Below are 22,463 nucleotides of genomic sequence, written 5' to 3'. Positions count from 1 at the left end.
TTATATTTAGAGAGAAAATCAATAAAATACAATAAACAATTATTAGCTTTGTTCAATAACTAAAAGCTGTTACTAGTTAGTAACAATTATTACTGGAAAAGCGTTCATTAACTCAAAAAAGAGAAAAAATCAAGAGAGTATAAATTTTGGAGAGTCTTCTATTTTGAAATCGTAATATTTAGCAGCTTATATTTCATATGTTTTGTGTTATTGTTTATTTATTTACAATTTTATTTTTGTGGTGAAAAAATATAAAAAAAAGAATTTTCAATAAAATTGAAGAAAATGTGAGTATTTATACATTTCAAAAGGAATAAAATAAGAAAATTGTGTGTATAAAACAATTGTTACTGAAAAAGCGTTCATTTACTTTTTACTATTTTTGAGAATTTAAGAGAGTAATTTTGTAAATTTTGATTTTATTCTCTCGTTGCAAGTATTTACTGGGAAAGTAAATGAACAGACCTATTATCTTTTCAATTTCTTTTTAACATACTACTACAATTCTTCCACTAAGAAGATATTATTGAAAATTCAAAACGAGTAAATTCGGTAACCTTATATCTTCTAAAGAAATAAAGAAACAAACAAATTTAAAATGCATCTTCATCGATATAAAAAAGTGGGCAGGTGTTTGATACTTTTTTGAAATTCTAATATTTTAGAGCAAAAAACTTGTATTTTTTACCTTTTAAATCAATAAACATAGAAATAAATTTTAAATCGTATTCTTTACATCCAAAAAAAATATCAAATACAAATTGTATTTATTTTTGGTACTTTTTTATATAAAATATGTTTTTATTTAAATTGATCTAAACAAATTTAAATTCAATGTGGACAGAAAACTACCATACATGGTAAAAACGTGATTATTAAGAAAAAATTTGTATCAGAAATTATTAAGCCAGTTTTTATACCCCACACCACCATAGTGGGGAGGGTATAATGCGTTTGTGCAGATGTGTGTAAAGCCCAAAAATATTAGTCTAACACTCACGATGTCCGTCTGGCTGGTTGGTTGGCTGGCTGTCCATGTAAACCTTGTGCGCAGAGTACAGGTCGCAATTTTGAAGATATTTCGATAAAGTTTGGAACATATCATTTTTTCGGCCCAAGGACGAAGCCTATTGAAACTGGTCCATTTTTTCACCTAGCCCCCATACAAATGTCCTTCCCAAAATTGGACTTTATCGATCATAAATGTTTAATTTATAAATGTATCTCCACAAATTGCGCTCCAAATAAGTTTTATATATACAAAATTCATGTCACCAAATTTTGTTACGATCGGTCCATAATTAGTTATAGCTCCCATATAGACCCGCTGCCGAAAATCACTTTAACGTGCAAAAATCTCTTAAAAATGTTGGTATACATACAAAATTCACCATCAATAACTTTCATATAGACATACATCACACGACCTAATTTTATGGTGATCGGTAAATAATTGGTCATAGCTCCCATATAAGGCCCACTTTCGGAAATCACTCAAAAATATAAATTATTGAAATTTTAAAAGAAAAATGTTTTTGCTGTTTTACTTAGTGTAGGGTATTGACCGACCATACTTTCTTACTTGTTTTTTATGTATATCTGTATTACTAAGTCATTAATGTCTATATTAATATATGGATATCTAATGATATTTATTGCAAAGTCCATTGCAGCGATGTATATAAGGCTATAGTAAGTTGGACCTACAATGAGTCAAAATCGGTAAAAATATTTGTAACCCAAATTTTTGTCACCAAAAAAAATTTTTTGTCACACATTTTTTTTCACAAATTTTAAAAAAAAAATTAAAAATAAAAAAAAAAAATTTAAAAAAATTGTAAATTTTGAAAAAAAATATGTAATTTTTTTTACCTAAAAATATTTAAAAATTGTATTTTAAAGTATAATTTGGTGAAGGGTATATAAGATTCGGCACAGCTCTCTTACTTATTTTTATTTGTCTGGTACCTTTTGAATTTTCTAAGTGGAAACTTTTTCTTATTCTTAATGGCACTTTTTGAATTTTCTATATTTATGAATTGAGAAACATATGGTAAATGAAATGAAAATTCATGAAATTACCGATTTTATAGTCACGTTTATGCATCATTTATGTTTACGCCAAAAGCAACACTTAGCGATTTTCCTAATTTCCCTGCAATTCCTATTTTCCTCAATATATACTAATGCAGAATGCTATGTGTTGCAGTATAATTCCACTTGTCATTACGTACTAAATTAAACGTCAAGGTTCGTAAATACTTTTTTTCGCGAGAGATACAAGTCTAACTCTGAACTGTGCACTTCGTTATCCTACTCATATTGTTCCTTAGTGGTAAGAATCCATTGTCCAAACAATTGAATAAATAATTCGAAAATATACTAATTACTTCGTTTTATTTCTTTCTATTTTCCATATTCATTTGTCCAAATGTTCTGAGTAACAAAATCTAAACAATTTTGTTTCGGCTCAGAGAGTTTGAACATCTCTTCCAATTATCCAGCCTTTAACAACAATTTAATTTTCAACAATTTTGAATTGGTTGAAAATGAAGTGATTATTGCCCTTTTTTCGTTTGGACCCCTATTATCAAACTTATAGTCACATTAATGTCTCATTTAAATTTCATATGAAAAATCGTTTTTTTTTTTTTTGTTTCATTTTCATATGAAAAATCAATTAAAGTTTGAAAATATTAGTGACCACAGATAATCGTCCTTTTTCCATTTAAATCACTATTTTAAGCAACTATTAGGTGGCGATGCGTAACGGATTAGCTAGTCATATATAAAACAATTTGTATTTGTCTTTAAGTCATAACCAGGGAAACCAAAATATGCAAATGCATGTTTTTTCTGGTGAGTCTAATGAGCACATGGATAAGATATTTACACGTTTCAGAACTATTTAAGAATTTTGGCATTGATTTGTTAGTGCATATTTTTGCATATTTTACCCTTAAATACATATTTTTGCATATATTTGTTTTAAGAGCATATTTATGTCATATTTTGCGTTTTTAGAGCATATTTTACTGTTTAATAGCATATTTTGAGTTTATCAAAAACAAATTTTGTCTTACTTATTTTTCGCTGTTGTGTTACAGGTTTTTACTTCCTTTGTTTAAAATTCAAAATTGAAAAATACATGGCTTTTCACCAAAAAAAAATTTAAAAAACAGAAATTTTTTTTTTAAATTTAAAATAACAATTCGAAAAATTTTTTTATCCAAAAAATGAAAAAACTGAAAAAAAATGTTCAACTAAAAAAAAAAATTTTTTTTTTCCAAAAAATTAAAAAACTGAAAAAAAATTTTTGTTCACCTAAAAATATTTAAATTTTTTATTTTGAAGTATAATTAGGTGAAGGGTATATAAGATTCGGCACAGCCGAATATATCTCTCTTACTTGTTTTAATATAAAATAAGCACTATTTTAATAATATCTCCATCTAAATATCAAATTTTAGTTATAATTCAAAGTTAACCGTTCTAAGTGTTAAAGAAATATTGTCTTTTAAATTTGCTCCTGTAACATCAGTTGATGTCGAAAGAACATTTTCTATGTATAAAAATGTTTTCAGATCCAATAGACAACGATTTTTATTTGAAAATTTAAGTAAATTTTTTTTGGTTAAAAATTATGTAAAAGTTTGTTTTTTTAAGAGCATATTTTTTAAATTTAAAGAGCATATTTTAAAGTTGTTACTGCATATTTGAAGCGCCTAAAATGCTTTTTTTAGAGCATATTTCCAGTTTCCCTGGTCATAACTATGGTTAAAGTCTTAACAATTTAACAGAGCTTATGTATAACATAGTTGCCACTAATTCAATTACTTCAATTTTGATAAAATTTAATCTATTTTTGATATACAGACTATAAAACACAACATCAAATTTCTGCATACGAATTAATTTTGCTAAAAAGACCTCAAAAATTATAGAATTACACAAAGAAGAAACATATATAATTTAATGATAATAATATATGAACAATAAACCTACAAACTATTATTATATTTTCATTTTTGTTGCTAAAAAAATATGTCACAGTATCCTGTCCACAAATCCCTTTCAACATACAAGACGTATGAGTGATGGCAAAATGTAGCAAAATGAATTAATCATATGTTGGACAGTTTGGACAAAAATCATTCAACAATAAAATGGGATAATTTAGCGCCTGTATCATTATGACTGAGCACAAAGTCATTATAAAGATACAATTGTCTATGACCTTAGACTAGAAGACAGTGGGTTGTTAATGGATACACGTTTTTATTTATTTTTTTTTTATTGATAATAACAGTGGAATAGACTAAGAGACAGCACATTATTATAATCATATTGTTACGAAATAGCATTATCTATTTGAATTTAACGGTTTGTAACTTGAACCAGCTAATCAGACAGTCTCATTGTTACCCAAAAGGGTCTATTGACCCTCTGCTTAGTAAATGCTATTTATGTAACTAGTTGATAGGTAAAAATCACTAGTTCGGGACAGTCTCCTAGAACTGATGGGATGTTATGAACAAAACTGTGAGCCAATCTTAAAAATATCTATAAAATAATCATAAAAATAATAAGTAAAATTTCACTTTTGTCGGAAATATTCCAAGAACACAATAAAGAAGAATGTAAATTTGGTTTTAAATTTACAGTATTCAATTTTGTGTAAACGTTGTACTTCTTAAATTTTATTTATTTTATTACATAGAAAATTGTATTAAAATAAAACAAAAGAATAATAAAATAAACCAAATCACACCAACATCGAATCCAAAAAAAAAATTATTGCTTAGCGACATGCTTCACATTGGCAACCAGTAAAACAAAAAAAAAAATAAATAATTTTTATGTCTGCTTACAAACTTTGTCTGCGTCTGAATGTCACAATAAATAATGTAACTGTAAGTTTATTATAAGATTTCTACAAAGTTAATTGAAGGTAATATAAATTCGGTTTTATGTTGGTAACATCAGCACTGTCCATTTAAGAAATTTTATACGCAAGTTGCTAATTATGGGTATTAAGCATTTAAAACACGTGCTAGTTATCATTATGATGATAATGATGAAGCTAATAAGTAACGTTAATAGAAGGAGGAATAAGTACAGTTAACACATATCACTAATTTCACTTAAGACTAATGAAAAAACACAAGTTATTTGACCAAATATGGTAAAATTTGTTTAAAAAAAACACATATTCTTAGGTGTCCTTTGGACATTTTTAAACTTTTAAATTTCAAAAAACTCGTGATTTTATTAAAAGTATTAAACAAATTGCATATAAGTGACTGAAATTTAGTTAAAAAATAAAGAAAAAAATATGTGATCGAAAAAAAATTGGTTTGGCCAAACAATCATGGACGCTTTGAAATGATCGGAAAAGTTAGGTTATTCATATAAATGCCTGAAATTTGGTGTACATTTAAGAAAAACCTACTTGATCCATCGCAAAAAAATATTACAAATTGCATACAGGAGTTGGCCAAATAAACATTGTCGTTATAAAAGTATCGAAAAAAGTAAGTTTTGTAAATGGCTTCAATTAGGTTTATAATTAAAAATAACATACATTCTTAGGTGTGATCCATTGAAAAAATTTCGACATACAAATACATTGTTTGGCAAATCAGCATAGACGCAAATAACTCTCAAACCTACATAATTTTTGAAATTGACCAAAAAATACCAAAAAAAAATGTGAAAAATATGAATTTGTTCTGCCCTTTCAAACTTTTTTTAATTTAGTTTCTATTGATTTAAAACTAGTTCCTAATCACTTCACTTTTATATAAAAAGAACACGCAAAAACTCCTTAATAACTACGTAGAATGGTTAACTGCTAACTGTTTTATAAAATCATCAAACTTTAAAGAAAAAAGCACAGGCTACTTTGATTCAAAAGTAAAAAAATCACATATTTCTAATATTAAAATGGCAAGACAAATCCTTTGACTTTACAGCTCTATAAATAACCATATACACTCAGGTCTCGTTTTATGCGTTCCCAAAAAAATCGCATAAATTGAATTCGCATAAAACGATACTCTAGCTTCATATAAAACTAATGATTCGTTCCAAAATTTTGAAAAACCGCATAAATTCAAATTTTAATTAAAAAACCAAAGCAAAATCGCATAAAAAAAATCAACAAAACTATATTTATTTCATTTACTTAAACAGTAAAAACAAAAACCCTTTAAAAAAAATAAACAAAAATATAATATTGATTCATTAATCACAGAAAATAATCCAAAAATTAAGGTAAAACTTTTTTTAAGGAAATTCTGTAAATATGTATCAATCAATCTGAATGACTGAATAATTCTTGGCATCGTTTAGGAATTGGTTCAACGTCACTTTCGTCACTAGATGATATAATCATATTGTAAAATACCATTTTCATCACTAGAATTAAAAAAAAAACATCTAAAATTTTAAAATCTATTAAAATTCCAAAAAAAAATCGTAAATTTAAAAATCGCATAAATTTGAATCCGCATAAAATGAGACCTGAGTGTAGTTACTTTGTAGCCAAAATAATAATTATACTGTATATTCTGAAGTATTAAGAAAAATTTACTATCAAAATTTTATAAAAATTAAAAAAACAAAAAAAAAACATTTTTGGTCGGAATTTACCACCGTGCAGTGCAATGCCACAAAATGTGTATATTATATATTGAAAATCTATAGGTAAATGAAATACGAAAATTATTTTTAATTTGATTTATTTTTTTCACATTTAATTTTGAAAGTATTTTGAACTCAAAACTTCAAATAAAATGAGCAACCGACTTTTCTGAACTTTGCAGCATTAGGTTTTTAGATGATGGAGAACATATTATGGTTACATCACAATCATATCATGGTTAAGCCAAAACACATTCCATCTAATATCTTCAGCAAATGTTTTCATTATGAAGACCACGAGGAAACGGAGTAACATCGCTGCTCTTTGGGAGACCTGGACTAAGATATTGCTGTTCATATCAGCGCGACCAGGACTGGTGGCTCTAAGGAGGACATTGAAAACCGCGTCACAAAAGCCAGACAATCCTTTGGTATGCTGAAATCCATTCAACACAAACATGAAGTCAATCCTATTCTATGGCTGTAAAACATGAAATGCTGCATCCTGAGCTATCCAATAGCTGCAAGTGTTTGTTAACCAATGCCTTCACAGAATCATACGTATCTTCTGGCCAAATGTAATAACTAATGTCAGATTGTGAACCGAAACTAAGCAAATGCCACTTGCTACAGAAATGAAGAAACCCAAGTGGAACTGCCATGAAAAAAAGTTGGGGAGAAATCAAATTACTTGCCCATGATAAATCACGCCTGAAACTTCATATATATCCCACTCACAAAGTGACGAAAAAGCTCTTAAAAGAATAGATCTAAGATCTCAAGACAAAAATTTTATGTCTTGAGTTACAAAACATATAGATATCCCATTCGCATTCCACTAATCGACTACAATGGTCTTTAAAGAAAAGACCTAAGCTTTCCATTTAGGAATGGTATGTCTTGAGATACAAAACATTTATTTTGATAGTTATACAACTTACCTCCTACTAAGCTTTCTTTTGGAAAAAAGGGATCCATTTTGAAAAAATTTTAAAAAAGTTTTTGATTTTGGAAAACAATAATTTTAAAATTTTTTGTATTTTTTTTAACAGAATAGCGATCCTATAATTCCGAAAGGGCATATTGAGTAGATAATTTTTGTAGAATAAACATATAGTCCATAAACTTTGTAGATCTCCTTAAGGACTATTTATATTTTATATTTCATCTCATAAAGATCTTACTTGGATTTTTGGCGATTTTTTTTTTAAATGTGAGACCCAAGATGGCGTGTAATCTTGCGAATTAAGCGTAAAGAGCTTTATTTACAACTTTGGTATCTTTGGTGACCCCCACTAAAATTTTACGGCAAAAATTTTCGTAGAATATTTGAATCCTTAAATGTAATTTTTGAAAGGACTTTATTTGATTTTCTCAAAAAAAGGGTCAAATTGACCCCTAAAGTGAGGAGCTAAAGGGTTAAGATCTTCCACAAAAATGATCCCCATAAAATTCCACAATATAACTCTGACAATAAGAATTCTCTCAGACATTAACTTAAAACATTTTTTTCAGTTAGTATAAGGGGAGAACTGTGGTTCCAAATCAAAATCTAGGTGGACAAAATTATGAAAATCGGTATCTTCAGAATTTGGAAAAACTAAGTTTTTTCGGAAGCTGACTATCTGCTCTCCTCCAATACAAATGAGTTTTTCAATTGGACATTTCGTTTTCTCGACAGAAGCGACAGAAGTTCACCAAATTTTGAATCATATTTTCGTTATTTTTTTAATATTTTACTGCTTTACTAAATTAGATATATCTCAATTGTTTTACCATATAGAAATTCATACTTCAAAACATAGATAAACATTGATATAGGCTTCTATAAAATGTATATCTTATATTTATGGGCATCTCCATTTTCATGTTATAGTCCTTTAAACTTGGGTCTCAAATATACTGATATATTTTTTTTCTAAGAATGTTATATAGCTTGCCAAAAAACAAGACCGTCGAAGCCCGTCCAATGACTACACGCAGAGAAAAAATATAGTTGGGCATGGTTACTGTAACCATTTCAATATTGTTACAAGTTTTTTAACAATATTATAGTCACAGTAACCATTTACATGATTGTGGTAACCATAATATGGTTAATTTACGATTCACATGATTGTATCAACCATATATATGGTTACAGTAAACAAATATATGTTTGTGACAACCATTTATATGATGAAGGACTTATTATATTATGGTGCTCTCGGCTTAAGGCTTATCATAATCTTAGAACAACATATTATGATAAAATTATTCACCATAAATATGGTTGAAACAAACATATATTTGTTTACTGTAACCATATATATGGTTGATACAATCATGTGAACAATAAGTTACTTGGATGAGAAAAAACACCTGTTTAGTCAAAACTCAGAGAGTTGTTGACCGATCTTGTTGAAAAATTGTGTCTGAACTATTATCTAATAGGACTAACGTTGGTGTAAATTTCATCGGAAGACATCGGTTTTAAAAATTTGTTCACTTGACATGAAACACTCCTAATAGTTAGGTTGAAAAATAAATATATTATGATTATGCTGCAATCATAATATGTTTGGGCTCAACCATAATATGTTAAGCTACAAACATCATGTTTTTACACAACCATAATTGTAAAATACAGCCTATTTCTATTTTTGTTACTTCGATTATAATAAATTTCTCTTATAACTATTAAATTTTTATTTAAATCATCATTACACTAAGAAGATTTCTGTGTTTCTTTATATTACATTATTAAAATTTTATTTTCTTAAACAAATGTGGGAAGTAGTATCACATTGTTTTAATAATAGAAATAGAAATAAACAAAGAAATAAGTAAACATTTCATTTAAAGTTTGGGTATAAATGGAATGCCTCTGGGAGATTTAAAACAATGATTGCATTTGTTATAAACAACTTCTAGTTAAGTTCTTTTATGGTATAAATATGTATTTTCCAACAATAAACATAAACTATGAAAATGACAATTTCTCTATTAAATTACCAGAGTTGTTATTGTTACAATAAACAAATCTTATTTTCATATAAAAAGCTGTCAAGTTGACAGCGAGCAGGATGTAAAAGAGAATAATAGAAATGATTTAAAAGGGAGAGAAGCTGAATATTTGTTTACAAATTTACAAAATAATACAAAAGAAAAAGTAGAAGAACATTAACTTAACACATTTTTATGGATTTATTTAAAAATATATCAAATTCATAGGGAATATTGACTAGACTTCATAGCTGAGATTTAGGTTTAAACATACATACATAACTAGATTTTCCTTTAAAATAGTTTCTTCGTTTTTGCCTCGATTCTTATTTATTAAATTTTTTTCTAAAATACCAGAAATAATAACAGCTTTATTGACAGTTTTTACTAGCTAACAACGTAAGTTATGTGTCAAAGTGGCACTTTGTTTAAAATTTAATATTCTATTTTACCACTGACATTTCTGCAAACTACGACTACAATTTCTCCCATAAAATGTGTGAAAATAAAACATGAAAATAAACAATCAGACATTAAAGGAAACGGAAACACAGAAGAGCTGTAAAGTAAAGCAGTAGAAAACACAAACAACCAACCAACAATATTAAATCACAACACATGCAAGCATAAGAAGAAATAATACTGTGATTTTTATTTATTATTTCTTTTTTTTTCTTGTCTTCTCTAGTCTTTAAATGTCATCAGTCATCAAACTGATAAGAAATCAAATCAGTTGTTTTTTTTTTCTTACACATTTTCTGGGTTTGAGGAAACACCATTAAATAAATCTCATCTCTTTCTGGGTTTAAGGTTTCCTATTGGTTTAAGGCTAAAAATAGACTTGTTAGAAAGATTTTTATTTAAGATTTACTTTGTTTGACTTTACTTATCATTTGAGTATCTACATAGTAATACAATAATAAAATGTGTTTGTTTAAAGTTCATCAAATGTAATGAAATTTGTTTTAGAAACTTTTGTTTTGATAATGCGTTTCACTGATGGAAAATGCAGACAGTATAAATAAAAACTAATGAGAAAAATATGTTTGCTTTTGAAGGTCAAACATTTTACTAAAGTTTAACAGTCAAAATATTCTTAATACAAATAAATGCCAAAACATATGTTTGTTGGAAATAAGAAGATAAGAAGTGTTATGTATAACAAACAAAAAAAAATAAAATTTTGTAGAAATGAGCGAATTCACTTAATTGTGATTAAATTCGAAAAGAATCAATCGATTTTTATAAACGATATCTCATTTTGTTCTTATTACATAAGGCTTTGTGATAAAGCAATAAAATTGAACAATTTCTGTCGTTTTCTATTTTTCATGATTTTTTTAAAACAAAAAATTTCCTACTTTCACGTAAAAAATATATTTTTTTGCTTAAATTTGTTATTATAACTCCGAAACTACTGAGCCGATTGAAACGCAATATATGTGAGAAAATTTGTACATAGCATGGGGAAAATGTTTTCAAAATTAAATCATTCGAATGAAGAACATTAACTACTCAATTTTATGTATATCAAACAAAAAACTAAAATTTTGTGAAAATGAGCGAATTCACTTAATTTTACATAAATTCGAAAACAATCAATCGATTTTTATAAGCGATATGTCGTTTTGTTCTTATTACATAAGGCTTTGCGATAAAGCAATAAATCTGAAGAAATTCTGTTGTTTTCTATTTTTCATGATTTTTTTAAAACAAAAAATTTCCTACTTTCACGTAAAAAACTCCGAAACTACTGAGCCGATTGAAACGCAATATATATGAGAAAATTTTCACATAGCATAGGGAAAATGATTTCAAAATTAAATCATTCGAAAGAAGAACATTAACTACTCAATTTTATGTATATCAAACAAAAAACTAAAATTTTGGGAAAATGAGCGAATTCACTTAATGGTGAATAAATTCGAAAAGAATCAATCGATTTTTATACACGATATGTCGTTTTGTTCTTATTACATAAGGCTTTTCAATAAAACAATAAATGTGAACAACTTATGTCGTTTTCTATTTTTCATCATTTTAAAAAAAAAAAAAAAAATTGCTATTATCACAAAAAAAAAAAAATATATTTTTTGCTTCAATTTGTTATTATAACTCCGAAACTACTGAGCCGATTGAAACGCAATATATACGCTAAAATTTCTATATAGCATGGGGAAAATGTTTTCAAAATTCAATCATTCGAAAGAAGAACATTAACTACTCAATTTGATGTACATCAAGCAAAAAACTAAAATTTTGTGAAAATGAGCGAATTCACTTAATTGTAAATAAATTCGAAAATAATTAACCGATTTTTATAAACAATATTTAATTTTATTCTTATTACATGTAGCTTTGCGATAAAGAAATAAATCTGAACAATTTCTGTCGCCTTCTATTTTTCATGATTTTTTAAAACAAAAAAAATTTCCTACTTTCACGTAAAAAATATATATTTTTTGCTTCAATTTGTTTTATAACTCTGAAACTACTGAGCCGATTAAAACAGACTATATATGTGAAAATTTGTACATAGCATGGGGAAAATGTTTTCAAAATTAAATTTTTCAAAAGAACAACATTATTTACTCAAATTTATGTATCAAACAAAAAACTAAAATTTTGTGAAAATGAGCGAATTCACTTAATTGTGAATAAATTCGAAAAGAATCAATCGATTTTTATAAACGATATTTCATTTTGTTCTTATTACATAAGGCTTTTTAATAAAGCAATAAATGTGAACAATTTATGTCGTTTTCGATTTTTCATGATTTTTAAAAAAAAAAAAATTGCTATTTACAAAAAAAAAAAAAAATATTTTTTGCTTCAATTTGTTATTATAACTCCGAAACTACTGAGCCGATTGAAACGCAATATATATGAGAAAATTTGTACATAGCATAGGGAAAATGATTTCAAATTAAATCATTCAAAAGAAGAACATTAACTACTCAATTTTATGTATATCAAACAAAAAACTATTTTTTTTTGAAAATGAGCGAATTCACTTATTTGTGAAGAAATTCGAAAAGAATCGATCGATTTTAATAAACCATATCTCATTTTGTTCTTATTACATAAGGCTTTTCAATAAAGCAATAAATGTGAACAATTTATGTCGTTTTCGATTTTTCATGATTTTTTTAAAAACAAAAAAAATTCCTACTTTCTCGTAAAAAATATATTTTTTGCTTCAATTTGTTATTATAACTCCAAAACTACTGAGCCGATTAAAACAAAATATATATGTGAAAATTTGTACATAGCATGGGAAAAATGTTTTCAAAATTAAATTTTTCAAAAGAAGGACATTAATTACTCAATTTTATGTATATCAAACAAAAAAATTAAATTTTGTGAAAATGAGCGAATTCACTTAATTGTGATTTAATTCGAAAAGGATCAATAGATTTTTATAAACGAAATGTTGTTTTGTTCTTATTACATAAGGGTTTGCGATAAGATAATAAATCTGAACAATTTCTGTCGTTTTCGATTTTTCATGATTTTTTTAAAAACAAAAAATGTCCTACTTTCACGTAAAAAATATATTTTTTGCTTAAATTTGTTATTATAACTTCGAAACTACTGAGCCGATTGAAACGCAATATATAATTGAAAATTTCTCTATAGCATGAGGAAAATGTTTTCAAAATTCAATCATTCAAAAGAAGAGCAACTACTCCATTTTATGTATATCAAACAAAAAACTAAAATTTTGTGAAAATGAGCGAATTCACTTAATTGTAATTAAATTCGAAAACAATCAATCGATTTTTATAAACGATATTTCATTTTGTTCTTATTACATAAGGCTTTGCGATAAAGCAATAAATCTAAACAATTTCTGCCATTTTCAATTTTTTATGTTTTTTTAAAACCAAAAAAAAATATTTTTACTTAAAAAATATATTTTTTGCTTCAATTTGTTATTATAACTCGGAGTTATCATTAATTATATGGACACAAGTCTGACAAAATTTATAATTTTACTTAAAATTTAAAAAAAATTAAAAAATTATACCATTTTTGTACTTAGGTAGCCATGATGCATCAAATCTATATAATGGTTAGTCAAGCCTTGTTTTACTGTTGACCTGTGTTATATACATTTTATTTAAATACCGCTATAGCAAATGACATAAATTATTTCCACAGAAATTAAACATTAATTTAACTATTCTTAGTCTCAAGTAAATTTATAACTTTCCATAATGAAACTTGACATTATTGCTGCTGCATACGATACTAATTTCATTTTTATTTTTATCATTACAGAAGCAGCATTAAACACAATTGAATAAATTTATTGCAATATAGAGAAGGAAAGGATCCATTACAATTTACTACAAGAGGAAGAATTGCTATAGACACATTAAATGCAGCATAATCAAAGAGTCTTTCATACAAGCAACTTGAACTAAAAGATACTAATGTCTGTTTTAATGTGATGACCACTACTAAAATACATTGAAAGACACAAACAAACAACCAAAGAAAGAATTTATTTAATATAGTTAAAGTACAACAAACCAAAAAAAAAACTGAAAAAGATAAATGACACAACAAAAATCATTTAGAAAATTCACATTAACAATGCTGTAGTTTGTAGAGCAACCCCAAAACACTACAGTTAAACAACAGTACAAGTATCTGTAAACAAAGAAATGTTAGATCTCAACATTCCAACTGCAAATCCAATAACCACTACTCTTGCACCTCATGATGATGATGATGGTGATGTTCTACAACGCCACCTACTCGCAACTGAAATGTCAAACTCATTACAATTTGACTCCATTTCGAAGTCGTTGGCAAACGATGCAAGTGCTATAGCAATGGCAACAAATACTACGACGGCCCTTAATTGGAATACAGCAAGCCAGACAGCAACGGCCAACAACATATCCGCCACAGCTGTCCCCATGGTGAATATAGCAACAAATTTCATTTACGATTGGTGCAATCAATCGTCATCGTCCTCATCCCCATCGTCATATCCTGCCATTACAACAGGCAATGGCATTGGCAGTACAACTGGCGGCAATTGCTCCCTCTATACAACTTCATTAAATAGTTGGAATAACTCAACGAATGATACATCTGTGTAAGTACTGGCCACTTTTACTTGCATCCACAAAACAATTCAATTCAACTGAGAATTTCAAAGTGTCCTGCAGCTAAATGCCAACAAATACAGATAGTTTGCTATGCAACAGAACCGTAAAACGTTTTAAGCCAAAAAGAATTTAAGTTGGTAGTTTTTTTCTAGTAAACAGAAGAATTTCTAATATTACTGTATTTAATGTATGCCGGAGATGCTTTTCTATTTTTTTTTTTATTTTAGTTTACATCATACATTTTGATGTTTTTTTTCTGGATTCCCTGTAATTCCTTAGATATATAAAGGACAGTTTCTACCCACTTGTTAGTTGGTTGGTTTTTTCAAAATACTATGACAACAATAAATAAATATGTAGTAGTTCTCTTAAAATGTTTTGTATGAGCATGTATTTATGTAATCTTTTGTCATGGATTCCATTGAACTTTTGTAACGTATGAGTGATATTAATTCAATGTATGATAGATATTCAAGGGTACGTATGATTGATATAAATATCAATTTTATTTAAAGTCTTAAAAGATATAAAATGTATTAAATTGAAATGAAGAAGAATATGTTAAGGAAGAGCAGGTAATCTGTATAATCTTACTTACATATAGAGACATTATTTTCAATATAATAACTGAGATCGAAAAACTTTTAACCCAAGTATTATTTTATTTTTTGTTTGATCATGTTAGCTTTGTAAAGCATGTCAGTTAATAACTGACATGATTAATGTCAATTATATTCATTTGATGTTAATCTGATTAAAATGAGTGACGAAAAAAAATATGTAAATATTTTAAATAGAAAGCATTTTCAAAAGAATTCCCAACACATCCATTAGGAAAGCAGTCCGGTTAGCTCAGTACTATCGGTACAAGTGCCATAAAGTATTAATTTCCATTTTTATGCTGTTATTATAAATACTAGACTTCATGTTATTATACCCTTCACCATGAGTGGCAAGGGTATATATAAGTTTGTCATTCCGTTTGTAATTTCCACATTTATCAATAACTTACATACACGTCCAAATAACTTACATACACGATTCATACATCAATATCTCCCAAATTCTTCCGGCTCGGTCGCTATTTAAAATCGAGAAAATCGGTCCACAAATGGCTGAGATATAAGGAAAAAATTAGGACAACCTCGATTTTTGACCTATTTTTGACTTATATCTGGATTACTAAGTCATTAATATAGACAATATGGATATCTAATGATAGATATTTCAAAGATCTTTGCAACGACGTATATAAGACCATAGTAAGTTGGACATACAATGGGTCAAAATCGGAAAAAAATATTTTTTAACCCGAATTTTTTTTTTCATCAAAAATTTTTTTTTTGTCATAAATTCTTTTTCCAAAAAAATAAATGAAAGAAATTTAAAAAAAACTTTTTTAAAAAAAATTTGTAAAAAAAAAATGTTAAAACATTAAAAAAAAAATTTGATTTTGTTTAAATAAAAATATTTAAAAAAAAAATATTTTTAAGTATAATTTTGTGAAGGGTATATAAGATTCGGCACAGCCGAATATAGCTCTGTTACTTGTATTTTTCTTAAGTTTCATCAAAATCTTTAAATTAGAAATACCAAATATTGAAAAATTTTAACTTTGACCTTCACGATTTAAGGTTAGCGTATTCCAATTTTAGTAAAACTTTCAGAGTATATTTAGAATTATCTGGACTATAATATTCTGTATAGGTTTTAATCAAATTCATAATAGTAAGGAAATTTAGCTCATTCGCCAAAATATGGCCCATTAATAGGTTTTTCTCGAAAATTTCAAAATTTAAATCACAGGTACGTAAAAACTATAGGAGATATTTTCATAATTGAATGGAGTTTTGAAACTGCCGTTAAAAAATTTATTTTTTTGGTCATACCTGCGAATAGGTTAACGGTATCATACAAAGACAAAAACTGATATATATGTAAATATGGACATATTTTAAGTAAAATGAGCTTTAATTTTAATATTTATCAAAATATGTTAATTTTGTTCCTACCTTTCTTATTCTAGTTTCCTGAGACACGTTAATGGCCTGGCGAATTTTTAATAACTTTAAAATTTTTTGACCAATTTCTGTTTTGTTATATCTCATTAGAACGACAATTACGTACACATTTCGATTCTTTTAAATTAAATTGCAAAAGTAATTTTTTAATGGCAAAATTTTTACAAAAACTGAAATAAAATGCATTTTTTCCCGTTTTAAATGCATCTGAAAACTTCAGAGGGCTTGCGGCACGTCTTAACCCTAACCGATTTACCTAAAAAAATTTCAGGATGATTTTTTTACTAATGTTCACCAAACTGGGGGGAGATCAAAAAAACCTTAACACACGTTTTTCATTAAAACTTTTAACCCAAGTATTATTTTATTTTATTTTTTGATCAAGTTACCTTTGTAAAGAATGTCAGTTATTAGGTTTAATGTCAATTATGTTCATTTGTTGTTAATCTGATTAAAATGAGTGACGAGAAAAATATTTAAATATTTTCAACAGGAATGGTCAACATGATGTTTCTAAAGCCAATAAATAGAAGCATTTTCAAAAGATCTCCCAACTAGAGATGCTAATCGGGACTGATTTTTTAAAATCCCGGGGATCGGGATTTGGTAAAGAATCCCGAAATCCCAACCCGGGGTTTCGGGATTTTGGGGAAATCTAAAATCCCGAAAATTATAAGAAAGAAACGTACATAATTATGTCTTTACAATTGAAAGAAGTAATTTAGCAATTAATTTTTATTAGACACTAAAAAGCACACTATTGCATCTATGGTTTCGACTGCCATTTTGGAACGAATTTTGTTTCCGACATATGCTGCTGTCGAAAAACATCTTTCATATTGGCAAAACCGTTTACGAATACTTATAACAAATCTGCAAGTATTTTCCTCTTGTTCCTTCAGAAATAAATTGTTCTATTACTTTTGCAAGTTGCAAATCTACATTATAACTTGGTTTCGTTATTGTTATTTTGGTTTTTTTACATTTATTAATAATATCTTTTAGCCTTTGAGCAATTGAAATATTTTCATTTTGTTCAAGCTCCTCATCTGAGATAAAATCAACTTCGTTTGAAGAGGATTTAATTTGTGTTTTGTTAGGTAACTTACAAAAAAATGTGAAGATTTGATTTTCCAGAGCCCCACTCTAGGAAAACCAAAAATACCGCTTTCCTTTATTAACTATGTTGTAGCAGGAGTTGTGCTTAACAACTTTGCTGAACATCACTTTGCGATATGCGGGCATGAAGAATGTCAAAATGCATAAATAAGGCACACAAAAATGACAATTTCCCCTATTTATTTATGAAAAAACGGGATTTGGAAAATCCCGAAAATCCCGGGATTTAAAATTAAAAAATCCCGGGCTTCGGGGTTTAAGAAATCCCAAAAACCCCGGAATTTTCGGGAACGGTATTCCCCGTTTGGCATCTCTACCACAAAGTATACAGAGGCGACACGGCAAAAAAAATATATTTGTCTCTTTCGCTCGAAACAATTTCAACTGGTTTGGTTTTGTGCTTATTTATATAGTTGTTTGTTTTAACGCACTGTCTGTATTAAGCCGCAAATTTGTTTTCTCTTTCTATCGAAACAATTTCAAAAAAAGCTGATTTTAGTGTTTTTGAACTGTCAAATTTGACGCCTCTGTATACTTTGTGTCTCTACTCCCAACACATCCGATAGGAAAGCAGTCCGGTTAGCGCAGTAACTCTGAAAAAAAATTTAGAGGCCAAAGACAGAGCACGGAAATTGAAGACAAATTTTATAAAAAAAACATGCCTGCTTGCCTTCAGCTTCCGGGTCAATATTTATATGTTGCTGATGCTCGAGGGAATGTTGTAGAAAAGTTTAGGACCCAAAAGCAGACAATTTTCCCAAAAAGTTCTTGTTATGGCAAACAATATGCAGTTGCGGCAAAAGAAGCCAAACATTATTTAGAAATAGCGAAATTTACATCAAGTTATGTTTACAAAAAAGGATGATTCCATTCATAAGACTTCTAAATGTGTCCACTTATTTCTGGCCAGATTTGGCAACCTGCCAAGAATAATAAAATGGTATTTGTTAAAAGAGAATTGAACGGCACAAAATAGGTGTCCAAAACTGTGGACCATTCCTTCAATATGAACCAGGTTCTCCCGATACTGACATACGAACGGATATAGGGAGATCGTCTTAGAATCTTATGATGACGCAGAATATATATGCGGCATTTCATGTCAAGTGAACCAACTTTTGAAATAGATGTCTTCCGAAATTTGCACCAAGGTTAGTTCTATTGGATAGTAACTCAGACACATTTTTCAACAAGATCAGTCGAGAACTCTCTGATTTAAAGGGGGTCAAAATTTTACATTTTGGCCAAACAGGTGTTTTTTCTCATCCATGTAACTTATTATCTATTGTTGTTAGCAAAATGTGTCCCAAATAGTTTAGATATATCTTTCGAAAAAAAAAATATTTAAAAAAAATAAAAAAAATTTTATATATAAATTAGGCACTTTTTTTCTTTTTTTTTCTTTTGTAACTCAAAACATACAATGTTTGACTTTTTTTTTGCAAAATCAAAAACTTTGTTGACTTTTTTTTCAAAATGGATCCTTTTTTAAATTAATTTGTTTAGCTCAAACAAAAGCTTAGATATTTCCTTGAAGACCCTTTTGATCACTTATTCGGATCAATCAAATTTTTTTTTTTGTAAAATCGAACTTTTTTTCCAATATGGGCCCTTTTTACAAATTCTTTTTTTGCTCAAAAGAAAGGTAAGGGTTTTCCTTTAAGACAAATTTGGTTGCAAATTGTGTCTGAGTTACTATCCAATAGAACTAAGCTTGGTGCAAATTTCATCCCGATCGAAAGACATCGATTTCAAAAGTTAGTTCACTTGACATGAAATGCACCATATATTAATGTTGGTATGCAACAAATATTTTGATGTGTTATAAACGGAATGACAAAATCAATATACCCCTCATCTTTTTTGATGGTGGGTATAAAAATTCTACAACATAATGAAAGCACTTCCACATGATTTACCCAAAAGATTTTACTGTTTTCCATTTAAGAGAAAGCAAAAACTATAAACTATAATTTGAGTAAGAACCATCAGCAAATTGCTTTCTGAGCATTCTTATATTTGTATGTCTTACACACCGAAAGTGACTGCAACATGTGTTTGCAGTCTGTAACATCATGTTGATAAACAACAGGACGATTTTTAAAGGAATCTCAAAAGCTCATAAATAAAGCTTAATGTATTTTAAATGTCTTAATGTAATTTAAGACATTTCAAAAGCAGAGAATAATAAATAAACCGTCAAAATATTATTAAAAAGAGATAAATATTAAAATAACACACACAAATATATAACTTATGGCAACAGATGGTTTTTAAATTAAAACCAAACAAATAAATTTATTCGATTAATCGAAAATTTTTCATTAAATATTTTTTATTCTAACTTGAATATATTTTTTACTCGATAAAAAATATATTTTTACTCGATTATTCGAATAATTTTTATACGAATAACAACTTATACTTATACGAACATCTATTGCTCAACATTATTCTAGTTCATTAATAGAAATTTCAACACTTCCAATGAAACCTTGCAAGGCACATAGATATTATTAATTTTTCACAATTTTGTTTTACATTTGAAAAATGTATTCTTGTTATTAGCCACCTAGACCACAACAGAACATTCTATAAGGCAATTAGTAAACATTATAGAACATATTTTGTTTATTTTTTTTTTTAGTATTCCTTGTATTTTATGCAACTCCAAATAACACTGCCAACTCTTAAATAATGAAAAGTAATACAGAACAAAAATTAGCATTTAACAAAATAGAACAACATTTGAAACTCAATGTCAACATATGACATGTGAGTAATTTACACGCCATGCTTTCTGGCATAATAATAATATTTTCTATTCTATTTACAAGCACTGCGTTAAATTAATTTAAATGCTAAACGTACCGTACTTAGTAACATAAATATATTTCTTGTGGTTCTTTTGATTTCCTTCTCTGGTGTGCGTTTTCAAATGACATCAAATAAAACTGTCAAATATTCTGTCATGTGTTAAGAAAATTTATTTTTCGGAAATGTTTACTATTAATTTGCATAAGAAAACCAAATGAGAGAATAAGGCAAAATGGCATTTTTTGTTTAACTAAAAAACACTGTTTTAAAATTTGCTATTAAAAACAATTCTGCAGGATGTTTTCAATAATGCGGTTTGTTTACACTTATCCCTAGTAGTGCGGTTAAAGTATTTTATATATTACTAGCTAAAACCCGGTGTGCTTCGCTATCTGCATCGCACAGAGGTATTTTGGTGTCAAAAAGTCAATTTATCAAACACTCAATTTCAACAAGTAAGAAAGTATGGTCGGTCAAGCCCGACCATATAATACCCTACACTAAGTAAAAGAGAAAAAAAAATTTCTTTTAAAATTTCAATAATTTATATTTTTGAGTGATTTTCGGAAGTGGACCTTATATGGGGGCTATGTGACCAATTATGGACCGATCACCATGAAATTAGGTCGTGTGATTTATGTCTATATTAAAGTTAACTGTGTTGAGTTTTGTGTGTTTACGAAAATTTTTAAGCGATTTATGCGCGTTAAAGTGATTTTCGGAAGCGGGTATATATGGGAGATATGACTAATTATGGACCGATCGTAACAAAATTTGGTGACATGAATTTTGTATATATAAAACTTATTTGGAGCGGAATTTGTGGAGATACATGTATAAATTAAACATTTATGACCGATAAAGTCAAATTTCGGGAGGACATTTGTATGGGGGATAGGTGAAATAATGGACCGATTTCAGCCAGTTTCAATAGGCTTGGTCCTTGAGCCAAAAAAATAATATGTATCAAATTTGATCGAAATATCTTCAAAATTGCGACCTGTACTCTGCGCACAAGGTTTACATGGACAGCCAACCAGCCAGCCGACCAGACGGACGGACGGACATCGCTTAATCGACTCAGAAAGTGATTCTAAGTCGATCGGTATACTTTAAGGTGGGTGTTAGACTAATATTTTTGGGCGTTACAAACATCTGCACAAACGCATAATACCCTCCCCACTATGGTGGTGTAGGGTATAAAAATCAAATGATGCAGTTTTGTAGAGAAATGTTTAAAGATGAAATGTACACTTATAGTTTTAAGAAAAATTTTATTTTATTTTTAAAAAATTTAAGTGAAGTCCATGCAAGGGTGTTAAGCAAAAATTTACTTATATTTTCGCGCAATTCAGTGCGTTTATATATGTATAATTTTCCTAATAATACCATTTAACTTTAACATATTTGAAAAATATAACATTTCTTCATAAATTAAAAAAAAAAAAAATATGGTGATATCATAAACCGTTAAGAAGATATGCCCAAATCTATAAGTCTCTAAAAATTGATTTATTTTTGATTTTCCATGGAAAAAAATGTAGCCCCACTTTCCCCCAAGCTTTTTTTAATAAAATGAAAGTTGGGAGTGTGTTGTTTCGATTAAAAAAAATAGTTTTCGGAACAGGATGAAAACTTATAATTTTTTGTCGAATAATAAACGAAATATTAAAAAAAATCTTATCTATGTATGGGATTCGTGGGCGGTGGGCGTGACCGATGTTATTGAAACTAGGCATGCGTTCTTCTT

At 28.0% G+C, this 22,463-nt stretch overlaps 1 protein-coding gene across 1 annotated transcript in view; it reads left to right on the top strand.

The window, feature by feature from the left end:
- Positions 1-22,463, top strand: part of TkR99D (Tachykinin-like receptor at 99D) — a 160,032-nt gene that overhangs the window by 57,779 nt on the left and 79,790 nt on the right. Inside the window, exon 3 of the mRNA XM_065516292.1 lies at positions 13,915-14,743. Coding sequence (XP_065372364.1) covers positions 14,304-14,743 — 440 coding nt within the window. The 5' untranslated portion in view covers positions 13,915-14,303. The remainder of the gene's footprint in view (positions 1-13,914; positions 14,744-22,463) is intronic.

Source organism: Calliphora vicina, chromosome 1 (assembly GCF_958450345.1).
Source record: "Calliphora vicina chromosome 1, idCalVici1.1, whole genome shotgun sequence".
Lineage (NCBI taxonomy): Eukaryota > Metazoa > Arthropoda > Insecta > Diptera > Calliphoridae > Calliphora > Calliphora vicina.
The sequence above is the reverse complement of the archived record's forward strand: the minus strand, read 5'-3'. Positions and strand labels throughout refer to the sequence as shown.